Here is an 18517-nt window from a genome sequence, read left to right as displayed (position 1 = left end):
AAGACTATCTAACATATCTGCCCACCAGTCTAAATCCTGTTCCACATGTTCATCAGTGGGCAACATCCGCAACCACCTCCTCTGCTACACCCCATTTCTGAGCCTCCGGTGCACTGGGTTTTGTCCAATGGATAGCCACCTGATGCTTAGCTGGCACTAGACCCAGGAAAGCAAACCAGTAGCTCATCTTGGCCATGCGCTGGGGTGTCTGGTGTACTCCAAATAGACGGTGTGTGACGGCGGACTCTAACAGCAGGTTTGTGACCTCCTGCAAAACCTCCAGTGCTGGCTCCCAAAACTAGTCCAACGCAATCCTATGTCCTATGAAGGAAAGATGCTGGTATAAACCTGCACCTTTCGCAAGAAGCAGACCTAGCTATTGATTCTGTGTAGCCTTTGTGGTGTCAGATAAGCGTGATGTAATTAGTAGAATTTAGTTAGTTTGAATCGTGCATTACTCGCCACTACATTGACCTGGGCTAGTGCTCATTTCCAGGCCTCAATCAGTGAGCGGCTCGGGCAGAGCAGTGGTTTATCCTGCATGACTCACTGACAAGTCGATCTGGCAATTGACTCTTGAGGGGCCTGTAAAAGTGAGATCAGCCTCGAGATCAACCTGAGGTCCACTATCAACTGCAGCGTCTGGGATTCCGCCGGCTTCTGGGGAAACAGTCCATATTTTACGGCACATGCGAGACGCCTTCGAGTACTGTAAAAACTGGCTGCTGTTAAAACTATACAGGTACTGTTTCTCTTGGAACGTCATGAGCGTTCGTTTTGGAACGTCATGAGCGGAACGTTTTGTGGCCAGAGTTCAATTGTAAAACAATAATGCATACCATACCGATTCGTTATGTGGAGGTGATGCCCTAAACACGCCCCTTCCTAATTGCATCTTGACAATTTGTTGTTTTGTTTCTTGTAAAAGTCACGGTTGTGACTGCAAACAGCCCGACTCTGTGAATCGGGTGATTTGCAACTACAAAAATACTTTGTACACTTGGACCCAAATATCCCCTTGCCTAATTAAAAGAAAAAAAAAGTGACAAACACAAATCTGAACTTGAGTAATTCAGTCTGGTGCCAAAGTAAAGTGCTCTAATGCATCTGAGCCACGGTTGTGCCATATAAAACTGCAAAAAATAGCAATATATAGTAGTAGCACTCAACATTGCAATCCTGGCCCAATCAAGTAGTATAAATGCACCTGCCATCCGCTCCATGCAGCAGCTGGATTTAGTTAAGCATGTTGTACTGACACTCATCCATGACATTAAACATATTGTGTAGCAATTCACATATTTCCAATTATTGTGTGACACACCTAAGACTTCTAAGTACTCTAAATAGAAAAGATATTTAAGCACTATGGAAAGATGAACATCACGTTCTTAAGACATCAGATTATTTTGCCTGTTCATGTTATTGAACTTCTTAAACACCTAACGAATGTTATTCAGACTAAATGCCAAATATATTTAGTCCAATATCCTTTGCCATGATTTATCAATGAGGTCTCTAGATACCATATTATGTATCCCCTAACAATGGGCACATGTGTGCCCTCTAATAATCAGTTGTTTGAATACTTAATGGTGTTTATTTCTGGACAAAAACATGTGCCAGAGTCTTACCGTTTTCTTTAAAGGTCTGTGAGTCTTCTCTATGCTAAGTGCTATGGGCTCCCTGTCCAGTTGTGTAGGAGGATCTGTCACTTGGGACAGCATGTATGTGGAACATCGCAATTAAGTGTATGAGAAGACATCTGTACATAGGACAGTAAGCTCTAGTTACCTTGTGAAAACTCCTCTACAGATCTCAGCCGAGCTCATCTGTTAAATTGCTCTGAATTTCGGTGCTGAGGCTTCTTACATGGACTTAAAGCTGAATCTCAGAACCTTTGTTGAACGACCTAGAACATCTTGCAGTCAGCCTATAAAGCTATTTGCCTATGTATCAAATACACTTGTAGTATCTGAGGCTGTATTGTGCGGTGACAGACTGAAACCATCACGAGACAGCAGTTAAAACCTGCAGTAAGGCCCCACCAGCAGTAGTAATAAAGGTATTCTCTGAATTCTTCTGTCAGCCAAATGCAACTCCTGATAGTCAAAGGTCATCTTCTGGCAGAAAGGATCCCCTTCAAACTGAACATCAAAGCATTATGTAGGCAGAACCCCACTACAGCTACAAAGCCAGGCTGTGACCACATAAGAAAAAGAAGACTGCACCCTGTGGCTCTTAGCGTTTTTTTTTCTCCTTTACTTACATCCATGCTGCGCATCAGGTTAAACAAAACAATGACCGAGCTAGTAGCATTTTTTTGGAGGTGAGACCTATTAGCTTTGCCAGTGCTTGTTTCTGTAACTGTGTTTTTGTCTTCTGCTTGCCAGTTGAAAGGCCACACATGTAGAAATGCTCAATGTAAATGAGATGAGATGTGACCCAGCAGTGCTTGCTTTGTAACAAGGGGACAAGGCTCATGTTCCGGCCTCGGCTCAGCATTGTATGAGTCTGGGCAAATAACTTCATCTTCATGTAGATAAAAAGTGTCATGTAATGCGGGCATTATATCAGACTGCGAAAATTATTCAGATCACGTTGTCTCCCATTTGTGTCTGCAGAGTGACCCCCCCCCCCCATATTATTGTTGCCTTTTACATTATGTAACAACTTTTTTTTGTTTGTTCTTTTAGTATCTCTGATGAGGAAGATAAGCAATTACTTCCCGTAGCAGAGCTGCCCCTCAACCAACATACTTATTGAAAGATTCTTAAGACACCAGAACTATCTATACAGATTAATCTTCTGTTACAGACTGTCTTGTTAGGGTGAACCTTAAATCCTTAAGAGCTCTGCGCTCATTGAACTGCGGCATTAGTATGAATTTGCAAGCCCTTTAAACCTCTCACGGTTTTAAGATTGAAGAGGTAATCATTGAAGGCACCAATTAGGTGAACCTTGTAAGGAAAAGTTGGAGAGGATGCTTCACAGCAACACTCTGTCATGTGAACTTGTGATTTCCAAATGCAAACCTTTTCCTGCCTTGGTCGAGCTGTGAGGGCAAATGTAGTTAGCTAGTCACATTTGATACAACTATGAAGGCATGCAGACGGGTACGTTTTGAGTGGAACAACACATTCAGCTGACATAGTGAAGGAAGCACTGCTTCTGCAAAGCATTTAGTTTCTTTAGTTTATGGAGGAAATGTATTTTTGTCTTGTAGAAAGTTTGTTAAATGAACAATGGTAGGTGTTGTGTGTCATCTATGGAGGATGAGACCATCACACTAGTCCCTGTGGCAGTGAACTGGTCCATCTTGGTTTGCTGGGTGCCGAGTTTGAGGCTCAGTAAGGGTGGTTGCTACTTCTTTGTGATATGGGAGATAGCCGCCACAACTGCCAACAGATCTCCAGTGTCCTGATTATCTCCCTTAGGCTGTCAAAGAACTGAGAGCTCAACATAATATTGCTTTTAACATCTAAGATTGGATAAAAGAACGTTTCTGTTACCTAAGTGGAGAAAAACCTTAACTCTGCAAAGTTCAGACATCACCACTCCTCTTTAATTGGGCCACTGGCCGGGGTACATTCCCTCCGTCTGACAGCAGGTTAATAATCGGGAAATTGCTTTTGATTAAAATCTCTTTAGCTTGTTAAGTTGATTCTTTGGTTAATTATGGACATATACAACTAGCCAGGTTCCACAAAATACTCACTCTTCGGTAAACGTCATCAGAATTATTGAAAATGTTATGTGAGGATTAGACTTTTCCTGTATCATTTATCCAGGCCTCTCAAAGAAGATCATAGACTATAATAAATATGCTTGATTATGTACCTGACCACCGGCCAAGCTAGCACCGAGAGCACTCTGTTGCCCCCTTTGGGTTTTCATGATTAAATGTATAACTTTCTGTATTATGCATAAGTTATAATACCCTGAATTACTAACTACCTGTAGCTCCCACCCTAAATCATTTCTAGGAGGAATGTTCTGTCACCATCATTGAATGCTTTTTCAATTTCAAGATCTGTAGGAGCCATTTTTTTTCAGTGTTATGTTTTAAACTTTCAACCTGGCTTGATTCCCAGCTGTGGGCATAGCTTCAATTCTTTCAAAATTAGATCATACAACAGAAATCTTCCATGTCCCTGATGAAAGAATGTCTGATAGGGGTATTCTTCTCACCCTTTGTGACTCCCTATTGCCTGTACTTTATCTAGTTTTTATTATGTTTCCTTTTTTGTATATCTCACTGCTCTGAAATAAGTTTAAGACAACAAGTAGCACTTTACAAACACTCCAAAATGAACATTATATAAAGTAGAACAGAGATTATATTCTTTTTCTGAAACTGTTAATTATTTGGCACTAAAGATGATACTCTTTTTGTTTCTCCTCTGTTGCTACTATTTTATTCACTTTTTGTCGTTTCATGGACCCTATTTTTGTAAATATAAAATAAAAGTTAGGAAACATCTATTTTTTAAAATCTTTTTTTATTTTATTTTTATTATTAAGCTTGATCTGGTCTTTCCCTGGCCCTCACATACTTCCTTTGAGTTTTGTGGCTTGATCTTGAGTATCCCTTTTCTCTAGAAATTCTTATTTATCGGGGGTTAGCATTTAAATGTTTGTTGGTTTTGATCTTAGGTACCTGGCTCTTCGAAAAAGGTGTCTGAAGCAAAGAAACTGGTGAAGAAAGCAAAAAATATACAACACAATATATCGAAGACTACTCTTGAAACCCAGCCCCCTACAAGGCGTTCTTCTAGACAACAAGCACTTTCGGAAAGGAACTCTTACCAAGAAACCGAGGTATAGTCTGTCTAACCCATTTCATTCTGACTTCCTTTTTCTTTTGTTACAGATTGGGGATCTGTTTTTAGCAACATGAGTATGCTAATAGCAGTCTGATTCAAGTATAAAGTTGTGCTAATACTAGTTATCGCTTCCTGAATTTGAATGTTTTGATTGTTCATATTATCGTTGGTGTATTACTTCTATATTTGAGCAACATGGCAGACGCACACCTGTGATGCGCTATATAAACTTTTAGTTCCTGCCCTCTCAAAAAAGGACACATTACTGTAGCTCAGCTTTTGTGTCCCCTTCATTAATTACATTTTAGAGTTTGTCCTTGTAAGGCTGGAATTTGTCACCTTGTGCTGGGCAGTTAAACAGTTGTTTAGCTGGTGTGTCCTTTAGCAAAGTAGATTGTGTCCCTTCATGCTGGCTACTCTGTTGGTTGTGCAGTGTGATCAGTGACCTATGACCTGTCCTTGCTAAGCCTCCTGCTTGATGTCCTAAATTAAAGCCCTCATCCTGGTCACTGGATGTCCATGCCTGTGGTGGCCCCAGGCAGCACAAACAAAAGTACGTTTTATTTGAGCTTAGAACCATGCTAGTCTTTCCCGGCCTCCACCACAGTCCTTGGAGGTTAACATGAGTGGGCTGAGATTTGTTAAACTCAATGTGATTCTCAAGTTGTCAGAGGAGTTGTTCACATTGATCATAGCTTAGTAATTTGAGTACGTAGTGCATCTAAGTCATTATATTTAAAAATCTCATTACATGATATTTCTTAATTTTGGGAGAAAGGAACTGATGTAGCCCCAGTGGTATTTGAAATTTGTCACCAGAAACCCTGCAAGCGTATCTCTGCTGGTGGTGCTTTATCTTATTGATATAACCGCATATTGTACACTGTTGGGACAGAAAAGTCCCTAGCATGGTGACTGATGTGCACCCCTGCCCTGAGTGCTCCAGGTGCAAAAAGATCTGGATTCCTGGTGCTGATTTTGGTTACCATGGATGAAAAAAGATCATGGATGTATGCCACAACATACGCCTGTCTCCTACAGATTGCAGTCTTAATGGGACTGGGAGAGACTCCCAAAGATCTACCCTCATAGTGGTGAAATCCTACAGCTTTCCCTAGGTAGCACAGAAGTATTGGTGGCAACATACAGTGTAGTGGTCACTAGGAGTGAATATGCCTTTCGCCTTTGTCACTTGAGTGAGGCCTACAGGCTCACTTGTGTAAAGTTCAGCTGCTGTGCCTTAACTCACCTTTGGCTTATATTAAGTTAGTATGCAGTGCATTTGGTTGTATGTGTGTTCTGGGTGAATGGTATGAGTGGTACAGGACATGGAAGAATCTGGGATTTTATTTTGGGAGACCAGAGGAAGTTAGAGGAATCAACTTTTCGTCCATATTTGTAAATTGCTCCACTCCTGAGAGCTACTTGGGGCACACAGTGTACGGAGGAAGAGCCAGGCTCTTGAGTACACTTCAAAGGGTGCTCTTTGATTCTGAGAGAAGTCATATGAAAGGGTAATGGGCTCATCACAGAACGGAGCATGATTCTTGTCTGATGAAAGAATCATAAGGAGTAGGACTGGGGACCGGGGGGGTTTGGGGGGGCTACCTTTTAATGCACGTACCACTGTGGCAGACATCCAGGTGGGAACCTCTGGTCTCTCCCATGGCCTGTGTTTGGCTCTTGCTGTGACAGACTGCTTTCTGGTGGAAGAACGGCAGTGGAGATGGCACTTCAAAAGGAAGTAGGCCCCCAACACCATCTTCAGACTCAAGCCCTGAATCGCACTTTGTGTCTGGAAATAAACTATAAGAGAAGCTCGAGGCCCCCAAAATGGGCTGCCAGCCTCCCAGCTGAGTGAGGGGACCTCACCCAGGGAAATTCGAGACAGCCTGTCCTGGAACACAATTGCCTGCCTGCTTGCCAAGACTAGTATGCCTTGTGAGGAAGATGAGTGCTTGGAGGGAGTGAGATCCAGTGGGTGGGATCCTGGTAAGTGGATCCTGGTAACAAGGGGTGAGGTCACAGCAGCTGCACCGATCGGGCTGTCGCTGATGTGCAGGTTTAAGTTGCCGACCCCATATATCAGACAAGGCTGCAGTGAAGATTGCATTACTGCTGTGCTGATCGGGCCATAGCCTGTGTGCGGAGACAATTTGGTTATCTTGTACGCCAGAGGGGCTGCTGTGGCCAGTAAATTACTGCTATGCTAATTGGCCATTGCGCGAGTGTGGATCCAGAGGTCAGAGGATGCTGCTATGAAGAACAAGGAGTGGTGCCTGGTTCCGCGACATTGAGAGAAAAGGAGGAAATGATGACCTGTGTGTGTCTAAGACCCGACTAAGTTTTGGTATTGGAGCGATCAACCCCTACATGTAAGAAGGGTCAGAGAAAGTTATCATCTCATCTGAGGAATTGCCGTGGACAGCCAGCCTCCGTCAGTGCTAAGCTGTGAGTGCTACCTATTGTCAGCAGTTGCTACAGTCCTACACGAAGTCCAAGAGTGAAACACTCTTGGGGACAGTTAGCACAATCCCTGCAGGAGCCGGTAAGACTGATTGCCTAAGGGCCCATGGGAACTTCTGTTTGTGATTTAGTGTAAATCCGCTCAGTAGTTTTTGAGCAGTTCTTAAATAATAATAATAATAATAATAAAAATAAATAAATGTGTGTATCTAGGGACACGGAGCCTTTGTGGATCCGACAGATGTCTTCCTAAGATCTCATTGGCTGCCACCACGGGAACCAGGAAGTAGTGGCATCCATCTTAGGACTCGGCCCTCCTCCCCAACTATAAATACTAAAAGGAGGTGGGTAGTGATATCCTGACCACTTAGGCATGGTTAAAAGAACCATGCCTGATGCCAAAATGTCTTGTTCAACCCCCTCCCACACCCCGATTGTTCTGCCAACTCACGGATGATCCTCCACATATCTAGGCAAATTTTGTAAAAATAAAGTGGGGGTAGCGTCTTGCTGCCTTTTTAATAAAGGGAAAAGGGGTGCGTAGTCGCCCTCACTGAGTCTATTTAGGCCCTGGAGACCCCATCCCCTGGGGCTGAATTGTAAATAAAAAAGGATGGGTAGACTATTGGGCGGCCCTCTCCTAGAGCCTTGGGCTGTCACTCTTAGTAAAAGGGAGAGGGAGTGGGGGGCCATGTGCCCCTCCCTTCACTGAGCCTTTGCAGTTCTTGGGGACCCTATCCCTTCCGGGGCCAGCTCAAGTAGTGTGTTCCATAGAGTCCACCTCCGGGACACAGCAGTTTTCCCCGCCCGCACTACAGCAGGCAGGGAAATATGTTTGGTACCATCTGGTGGGAGCATTTTAATATCGCTTGTCAAACGAGAACAAACATACTAGTCTGCTCCCAGTCAGCGGGAGTGTGAGCAGGAAAACAGAACAGAAATTCCTCTGGGCCAGAGGGAGCATGCAAAGTTATCTGCTCCCTCCGGGCGGTGAGCAATGGCAGCTCCTGCTCCATGCGGGGTAATGGCTGGGGCCACTGGTACCTGGAGGGCTAACCCTAAAGTGGTGATTGATGGGTGCCCCTGGTGGGCACCTGGCAATAAAGTGGAAACGCCCCAGGGGATGGGGTTCCCGGGACTATAATAGGTTTGAGCTTAGCTTAAAAAAAAATATATATATATATCCACCTAGTTTGCGCCAGTTGAATCTGCAGTCCAACCTGCCACAGCCTCTGGAGTTGAAAGACTGTTTAAAAAAAATAATAATCCAGCATTGATACACCACCCTAAAGCCTCTTCAATTACAGAAAGCCATACATAGCTATTGGTGTCTTTGATCCCTGGCCTCTAGTGTCGTCCTGCTGAGAGCACGGCACTTACAGTATTACTCATTTTATTGACACCCCTTTCCAATACAAAAAGGCTGTACACACAACTGGCAATGAACCACATAAATGCCCTGCAATTGCAGTACTGCCTCCTTGGTAGAATTCAGACAGTGTTTTCAGTTCTAAACTGCAGCACCTCTGTAATTGCAATATAGAGTCCACATCTCTGACAGTGTAGCTCAGCCAGGCTCTACTGTACTCTGCCTTTCTATTAAAGAGGTACCCACTTTGAAATACATTTGTATCCTGACCCATTCATTTGTGTGATAAGCCTACAACGTATCTAGATACTTTAGCCCTCCTGTTTTTGCAAACAGGGACCCACACATAGTTTCTATCAAATCAATGGTATTGGTTGCTGTTCACACAGCTCAGCCCTTCCAACTTTGTTGTCTTTTTGCCCTCATCCATTGTAGTGAAACACAGATTGGCCAAGAAACGAGTTGGCAATTTGAGGTCGATGTACAATTTAACAAAGCTATTGGTATTGGGAAGGAAGAGCTAAGGTACAAGATGGCTAAAAGTTCTGCTTTGGGCTGTCAGTATTGAAAACTGGATTTGGGTTTGTGTGCCAGATAGCTGCAATGGTTAATCATGTCCCTATACATCAAAAAAGGAATACTGACAGCATAAAAGCATACTGTCTTTAAACAAAAAAAAAAAAAAAAAAAAAGTGACTGGAAACAAAAGCCTTTAGCTAGTGGTTCAGTTTTGAATTAGCCAAATTGAAGAACCAGTGGTGAAACCTTGAAAGTTGATGGCATAATTTGCTTTTAAAGGCTGATAACTGCAGACACCTGCTCCTTCATTTAATTGTGAGAATCTGCTGTGTAAAGAGTGGTTGCTGCCATCAATACATCAGTCACTATAGAAGCTTGCTTATAGTCACCACTTACAATTGAGACTGGCATTAGCAGCATTCCTAGTACACTTTGACTTTTAGCATACTATTTTCATCTTCCAAAGAGGATATAGGGTGTACTTGCTCCAATTTATTTTAAAGTTGGAATCGTAGTCCAAGATGCAAAAAAATATCGATGAAGTCTGTTATTTACAGAGATTCGATCTGGTACATGTAGTGGCATTGACCCTGTTTTTTCAAAATAATTTTTGGAAGCAGAACATTGTTCGACCTACAGGGAGGGTCCAACACTATCAATTAATTATACTCCCTTATACTATTTTGTTCTGCAAATTGATCCGTCAGAACCATTTAATGATGTGATGTATTTAACCCAGGTACAGAGGAACACCGGGTAACCCCATACGATACTGCAAAAAACAAGTTGGTGTAGGAAGTCTCCAGAAACCAAGTTGGGTGGTTTCTTTCTTACGTTAGTCAAGGTCTTCAAAACGGATGGGTAGTTAAAGCATCTTACACTGAAGGGAGATTAATGAAGGCAGTTGATTTGCTTTACATAGAATATTAACTCTGCACATCACTTCAGTATCCTTGAACGAGACCAGTTATACTGTAAGGGCTGGCGTGGTCGCTGAGAAACCTTTGCAGATGTACACAAACGGTACAAATTGCAGTTAGATGATGACTGTGAAAATAAGTATCTCTTATTATTTTAATCTTTGAAAGAAGGGATTTTTGGTTTTAGGTGATGATATGATTGCAACACATCTAAGCTGTGGTGTTCCTTGGTTTCCTCTACAGGACTGTATGTTCGTAGAATCGGACTCTGAAAATCGTCCTGCATCAAAGAGGAAACCAGAGAAAAAGAAATTGAGGAGTTTGAATGACGTGCTTGGAAAAAATCGGAAAATTAAGACTATCTCCAGTTCTAATGGTATGTGGTAAAGATTGTTTTTCATTTTTTTTTTTTTGGGGTGATATTAGTTTGATAGTAGTCACTGAAATGGGCTAATACTTTAACTTGTAAGTGTAGTGTAGGAAGCTGGCATAGTGTGTGGTGAACACCTAGGGTGTTACACCGTATAGTGGGTCCAGGCAAACCCCTATTAGTGAGTGTTAGTGTCTAGACAGCCAGCTCTCTAGGGTAGCTGTGGTGAGCAGCCAAGACTTATCTAGAAGGCATGGGTGAAGCACTCGCAATACCACAGTCTCACCGTAACTTATCACACATGAAACGAACAACACAATGTTGCAAAAATGAAAGTACAGGGAGTGCAGAATTATTAGGCAAATGAGTATTTTGACCACATCATCCTCTTTATGCATGTTGTCTTACTCCAAGCTGTATAGGCTCGAAAGCCTACTACCAATTAAGCATATTAGGTGATGTGCATCTCTGTGATGAGAAGGGGTGTGGTCTAATGACATCAACACCCTATATCAGGTGTGCATAATTATTAGGCCACTTCCTTTCCTTTGGCAAAATGGGTCAAAAGAAGGACTTGACAGGCTCAGAAAAGTCAAAAATAGTGAGATATCTTGCAGAGGGATGCAGCACTCTTAAAATTGCAAAGCTTCTGAAGCGTGATCATCGAACAATCAAGCGTTTCATTCAAAATAGTCAACAGGGTCGCAAGAAGCGTGTGGAAAAACCAAGGCGCAAAATAACTGCCCATGAACTGAGAAAAGTCGAGCGTGCAGCTGCCACGATGCCACTTGCCACCAGTTTGGCCATATTTCAGAGCTGCAACATCACTGGAGTGCCCAAAAGCACAAGGTGTGCAATACTCAGAGACATGGCCAAGGTAAGAAAGGCTGAAAGACGACCACCACTGAACAAGACACACAAGCTGAAACGTCAAGACTGGGCCAAGAAATATCTCAAGACTGATTTTTCTAAGGTTTTATGGACTGATGAAATGAGAGTGAGTCTTGATGGGCCAGATGGATGGGCCCGTGGCTGGATTGGTAAAGGGCAGAGAGCTCCAGTCCGACTCAGACGCCAGCAAGGTGGAGGTGGAGTACTGGTTTGGGCTGGTATCATCAAAGATGAGCTTGTGGGGCCTTTTCGGGTTGAGGATGGAGTCAAGCTCAACTCCCAGTCCTACTGCCAGTTCCTGGAAGACACCTTCTTCAAGCAGTGGTACAGGAAGAAGTCTGCATCCTTCAAGAAAAACATGATTTTCATGCAGGACAATGCTCCATCACACGCGTCCAAGTACTCCACAGCGTGGCTGGCAAGAAAGGGTATAAAAGAAGGAAATCTAATGACATGGCCTCCTTGTTCACCTGATCTGAACCCCATTGAGAACCTGTGGTCCATCATCAAATGTGAGATTTACAAGGAGGGGAAAACAGTACACCTCTCTGAACAGTGTCTGGGAGGCTGTGGTTGCTGCTGCACGCAATGTTGATGGTGAACAGATCAAAACACTGACCGAATCCATGGATGGCAGGCTTTTGAGTGTCCTTGCAAAGAAATGTGGCTATATTGGTCACTGATTTGTTTTTGTTTTGTTTTTGAATGTCAGAAATGTATATTTGTGAATGTTGAGATGTTATATTGGTTTCACTGGTAATAATAAATAATTGAAATGGGTATATATTTTTTTTTTGTTAAGTTGCCTAATAATTATGCACAGTAATAGTCACCTGCACACACAGATATCCCCCTAACATAGCTAAAACTAAAAACAAACTAAAAACTACTTCCAAAAATATTTAGCTTTGATATTGAGTTTTTTGGGTTCATTGAGAACATGGTTGTTGTTCAATAATAAAATTAATCCTCAAAAATACAACTTGCCTAATAATTCTGCACTCCCTGTATTTATTATAGGCACCAAACAGGACTACCATTGGTAGACCTCCTTTTGGAGGTATGAACACACCAGATGTACACAGGTAAGTAATTAGGAAAAGCATAAATGAGCAAGGGCCCTTTTGGGGAGGGGGAGCGGAAGGCATATATAAAAAAAAAATGGGATAAGAACAGCCCCCCCCCCCCCCCCACACACACAAAAAAAAAAAAAAACACAACAGAGTGTAGGGAATAGTTAGACAAATGCTGGGGAAGAGTGGAACCCCAAAAGGTAAGTACCTAAACATTCTACAGCAGCTGGGTGCCCTCCTGGAGGGGACAGAGTCCAGTCCATGCAGGAGGGTCCAGGTGGAGCAGGAGCTGATGCCCAAACTTTTGTAGCTGAAGATCCAAGTCGACAGTGATGGGTGAAGTCCAGCTGCGCGGTACAGGAGCTGCAGAGGAGTCCCTGAAGTCACTTACGAGCTGGCCCTCGACTGTCGCTGGATTACAGATGGGTCGGTGGTCAGGATGGCCACCAACAAACACGAGCAAATGCAGGAGAGGAGCAGATGAATGTTTTGCAGAGCTGTGGAGGGCCTGCAAGGTTCTGGGGACTCGACCCTTCAAGGGGAGTCCAGGCTGACCCTCCGATTACAGGAGAGCCAGCAGAAGCAATGGAGCCCCCACAACCAACCCACTGGCAGCAGGCACAGTAAGTCTCAGTGAGGCCCAGTCAGCACACTTGGAGAGGAGTCCCACATCTCTGGAGCAGCAGAGAGGAGACTGTCCTTGCAGAGGTAGAGTGCTTGGGCTACTTGGAGCCTGAAGATCCCATGGAGGAGGAGTCAACAAGCCTTGGTTGTTGCACAGGGATTCTGTCCCAGTGGCAGAAACAAGGGCTTACTGTTTCCCACGTTGGACAGAAAGCAGAGAGGACCCAGGGTATCCCTGTGTTGGAGAATCTTCGCAGGTCTGGAGGATAGAACATCCCTCCAGCTGGATGTCGTTACCTTAGGTTCCTGCAGATGTTGGGGGAGTGACTCCTTCACTCCTAGGAAGATTCCTTCTTGCTCTTTTGGTGCAGCTGAAGTCTTAACGATGCCAGAGGATGCACAGCCATGGAAATGTTGCAGATTGCTGACAGGAGCTGCGGAAACAATGTTGCAAGGAGAGGTCTTCTCAGATGTTGCAGTCTTCTTTAGTTCCTGTTTTGCGCAGCAGCCTTTCCTGAGGCCAGGAGCATAAGATGTCTTTGCAGGGGGGTCCTGGTGGAGTTTTGCACAACGAATCTGGGGACCCACCCACAAGGGAGTCCCTAAAAAGGGGGTTTGGCCACTTTGGAGTGACCACCTATCAGTAGGGGGTCTCTGTCATATTTTCAAGATGGCAGAACCAAGTGGCCACGTGGAGGAGCTCTGGACACAACCCTAGGGGTGGAGTTGGACAAGGAAGTGGACACTTCCCTTTCCTATGTGTATTTTCTATGTGTATTTCGCACCAGAGCAGGGACCCGTGGTCCCTGGACTTGTGCAAACCGGATTATGCACCAAATGTGCCCTTTCAAAGCAGCCTGGTGGTGTGGGGAAGGCTACTCCTTCCCAGCACAGTAACACCTATTTTCAAAGGCAGGCCTCAAATCATAAAAATGTTACTAGACCTGCAGGTCAAGTAACCTAAATAATCTAATCGACCTAACTGTAATGTACTTGACCCGTAAACGGGTCTCAAATTGTGTGATCCTGGGCAAATAGTTTAGTCGCCTTTTTCTTCATTATCACACATCATTGCACCTTCAACTATGTGAGCTCAGCATGTCTGCAGTACAAAAAAAAACCCTCTTTTGTTTGAAGTAAACTAAAGTTTGCTGCATGTATCACAAGAATCTAGCCCACATACCCATGACGTCTAGCCCACATAACCCAGGACTTCTTTTAGTTTACTAACAACATTGCCATCAGGGCAGGAGCGTTACTCAGTTTGTTTAAACACTGTTTTAATCAATATAATAGTAAACCATGATGTGGTAACATATATTATCTACACACAGTAATTTTCCATGAAATGTCCAAAAACCTCTTCACTAACTTGCAGCTTTACTAATAAAACTATATAGTGTATTAACAATCTGTGAAAATTGGGTTCCAGAAAACACATCCTTTCCATGTCAACACTAAAGTATTCTGACTTTTTTTCATCCTGTTAAAATATTGTTTTCATCACACAAATATAAAAAAGGGGCTTTCACAACTACTGAAATATATTTTGAAATGTTTGCATAGTTAAATTAGTCATTTTAAATATTGTGTGTTTAGATAAAACCGGATACCCTATATCCTTTTATTTTACATTCTAAGCAGCAGGTCTCCCAGTTCACCTTTCAAAGTCTTGGAACTTTGCAGCCAGAAGGAACATTTATTGTAAGAAAAACTGACTTTTGACCTCTCTCTGTGAACACAGAGCAAATGTGACATAAGAACACTATTTAAAGGCATCCTTTATTGCCTCTCCACTTTTCAACTGAACACCTGTTTCATATAGGAAATCCTTTGGTTTGCTGTCCCCTGCTCGAGCTGGTCAAGCAGCAGGAGGGCAGAATTGTGCCTGAGGGGCTGCAGCAGGGCGGGATGACCGTAGACCCTGTAAAACAGATAGGAGAAGAACTAGGGGATCCACTGCGGAACCCCCAGAGTGCTTGGAATCATGCCACCAATACTGGAATCAGTATTACGATATGATTCCGAGATGTTCGATATTAAACATGCCCAGGTTCAGAGATACCATTATGTAGCTGGCCCACCGGTAGTGACTAGTGGCCAATACATAGCTAAAATGGCATACCCGCACTTATGAAGTCCAGGGAATTGGAACTGGAGTTCGTAGGGGCACCTCTGCTTGTGCAGGGATGCCCACACACAGGGACCTGCCCCATGCCCTTTGGGCTGTAAGGGCCTACGATAGAAATGACTTACAGTGACCTGGTGTAGTGACCAGCAGTGAAAGGGTGCATGCACCTTTTCACGCAGGCTGCAATAGCAGGCCTGCAGACACAGTTTGTATGGGCTCCCATGGGTGGCATGCTGCAGCCCATTGGGGACCCTTAGTGTACCAGTGCCCTGGGTACTCCAGTACAACCTACCAGGGATTTACAGGGGTACACTAGTATGACAGTTGTGGGGTGAAAGAAGTACCAAGACAACCAAATTTAGAGGCGAGAGCACAATCACTGGGGTCCTGATTAGAAGGATCCCAGTGAAAACCGTGTAAGCACAATGACATCCGGCAAAAATGTAGGGGTAACCATGCCAGAAAGAGGGGTCTTTCCTACATGTAGTATCAAAGTTCTGCCATACTTGTTATCTGAAGACATTTACTTGAATTTTCGAGCACTGCTTGATTCTCAGAAGTACAGGAAATTGTGAATCCGCTCTTACTTCCCAAAGATGAATATTCCTTGTTTGTGATATTGTGCACGAAGAAAGGTGAAGAAAATAATTTTTATCTAATCATGTTCTATTATTTTTGAAGGACCACCTAAGGCTTTTGTTTGTGGGAAAAAAGTGAAACATCTAACAGGATCTATTGCAGTTGATGATGATAGCAGGTCAGTGCAGCAGATTGATGCTTATTTTCTAATGATTTTAGTTCGTGAAATATGAAAAATACATTGTTTGCGTAACTAGTCAAGGGCTAGTGATATAAATTGTCTATTGCCCATATTATGCCCTATTTTTTTTATGTACAACAGTATTACTGTTTATTAGTTGTTTTTTTTTGCCTAATGTTTGTTCAATCGGAAGACCTATCCTTGGTAAAGCCAATTATTACAATGTCCATTGTTTGGTTTTATTGACATTTTTTGCTAAAAGAAACAGTTTGACCATTTTACTTTGTTTGTGTGTGTATATATATATATATATATATATATGTGTGCGTGCGCGCTCTCTCTCTCTCTCTCTCTCTCTCTCTCTCTCTCTCTCTCTCTCTCTCTCTCTCTCTCTCTCTCTCTCTCTCTCTCTCTCTCTCTCTCTCATATCTTTGTGTTTTTTTTTTTTTAAGGGAAGTGGAGAATTGCTGTACTATTTTTGTGCGGGCACAAGCTTTGAGTACACCTATGTAGAGATCTGGTGTGAAGGGGGGGTTTCTAGGTATCCAAGTGATGTCTTGTAGATGTTGCTGATTCCTGGTTTTATTTACATTTTTTGCTAAAAGAAACAATTTGACCCTTTTACTTCATGATTGTGTGGTTTTTTTTATTTATTATTATTATTATTATTTTTTTTTTTTATTGTGGCATATGTCGAGCAGTTATTCAATAACTGTGACATTGCCTTGTAAAACATGATCTGCCTGACTTTAGTTATATTTGGAATACTCAAAACGGGTAATAATGTGCAGACTTTTTTAGATAGCTACATTTTGATCTTTTTCTCATCACAAAATATATTTGTTATCCTAGGTTGATTTATCCTTTGTCATTTCAGTGGATTTTGCTTATGTTTGAACATTTCTCTGTCTTCAGTGCATAGTGGTGTGGTTTTACTCCATAATGCAATTGCTGTTTCTTTCCCCCTGTTCTGTGTAGCTTGGAGGATGGCCCCCCATTTCTGATCAAGAGATTTCTTTAACTAACCATTTTAAAATGTTGTTGTTAGATTACACAAGCAGTATAGATATTAATAATTCAAATGTCTTAAATTTTTTTTGAATACGTGTGACGTTTCAAACAAAAAAATGGGCTTGTAGTACAGTCCGCGAGTTATCAGGAGGTTGTTTGCAAAGAATGATGTGGGTGTTCTATTGCTTTTGCACATTTGATAAGATGTTTTTCTAGGTGTTCTGCTACCTTTATGTGGTTAATTATGTGCAGAGGTGGAAAAGGGCAACAGAGTTTTATTTTTATTAAATGTGTAATGTATCATTTTTCAGATTTTACTATTTTGTAGAAATCACTTACCAGTTGTAAGCCAATTCCTGGGGCATTTCTGTAATTTCATAACAATTATTAATTCTGTTTAAAGTAAAGATGCATCTGAAAATTCTCAAGATGGCGAACAGTTCAAAGCAAAGCGTGAATTTCTGATGAGTGGCTTGCCAGATTCACTAAAAAGACATATAGCCAAGACGACTGCAGCACTAGAAGCGTACTCTGCAGCAAGTTCATGTTACCAAACTGTCACTCACGTACAACAAAAAGAGGATTGTGAGTATTTACCGTGCATCTGTGGAAGATTGTATGAAATGAAAAATCATGTAACTACAAAGGGCAGTAAGTAAAGGAATTTGGCGAGTTAAACATTGACTTACTGTTGCGTTCGCATTAACGTTAAATGTTTGGAGTGGGAGGGGGGTGTGTGTGTGTGTGTGTGCGCGCGCACACGTACCTGAGGGGTGCTGTGGTGTTGCTGAGAATGAGGTCCTGTGCATAGGTCTGCTCATATTGCAGAGAGGAATGTAAAGTTTGTTAGAGCTGTGATTTTTAAGCTAGTATCTGTTGTATCGGTTCTTCAGTATTAAAGCTTCTTTGTACATAATCTTCATGCTCCTTGTGTTGGTGCTTCACAAAGCTATGAATGAATCATAAAAAACGTATCAAATTAAAAAACAAAATTCTAGTATTGTCTGGTGAACTTAATTTTTTTTCATATGTATTTGTTTTTTATGTAAGTCAAAGATGGCACAAAGCTGATTCTTTCACTGCTTCCTTGGCCCCTGTACTGTAAAAATGCCTGGAAGCAAAAGAGGGCAGTTAATAATCGGCCATAAATCCATAGTCTTATTATTGGGGTTCACTTATTTTGTGTATTACCTGTTTTTTCATGCTCGTAATGTTCATGTAACTGTCAACTGAGGGAGACTTGGCTTAAACAACATATGTTTTAGCAGCAGCTTTGAAATAGAATATGTGCTGCAACTGCATCCGCAGCCCTACCAATATTCAAATGACCGTAGAAATTCTACGGCAAGACATTGAGCTGGTATATGCTGTGCTTTAGAGCGGAAAGCCCCACATAGTGTACAGTTTTCACACGGATGACTGCCCAAATAATAATCATAATTCTTGTGAGGATTACACATGTTAAAATGTGCACTTGTGCTTACTAATAATCCTGTCCAGAATATGAAATGACTGCTTAGCACTAGATCAAGAAATCAAGTATTGTGTTAATTTGTT

At 42.4% G+C, this 18517-nt stretch overlaps 1 protein-coding gene across 2 annotated transcripts in view; it reads left to right on the top strand.

Moving 5' to 3' along the window:
- Positions 1-18517, top strand: part of ATAD5 (ATPase family AAA domain containing 5) — a 260968-nt gene that overhangs the window by 27253 nt on the left and 215198 nt on the right. For both annotated transcript variants that reach the window (XM_069199992.1, XM_069199991.1), the window contains exons 4-7: positions 4657-4821; positions 10344-10476; positions 15871-15946; positions 17364-17545. In XM_069199992.1, the coding sequence (XP_069056093.1) occupies positions 4657-4821; positions 10344-10476; positions 15871-15946; positions 17364-17545 (556 nt within the window). The remainder of the gene's footprint in view (positions 1-4656; positions 4822-10343; positions 10477-15870; positions 15947-17363; positions 17546-18517) is intronic.

This window comes from Pleurodeles waltl, chromosome 7 (assembly GCF_031143425.1).
Source record: "Pleurodeles waltl isolate 20211129_DDA chromosome 7, aPleWal1.hap1.20221129, whole genome shotgun sequence".
Taxonomy (NCBI): Eukaryota; Metazoa; Chordata; class Amphibia; order Caudata; family Salamandridae; genus Pleurodeles; species Pleurodeles waltl.
Note: the sequence above shows the minus strand (reverse complement) of the source record. Positions and strands in the feature narration are given on the sequence as shown.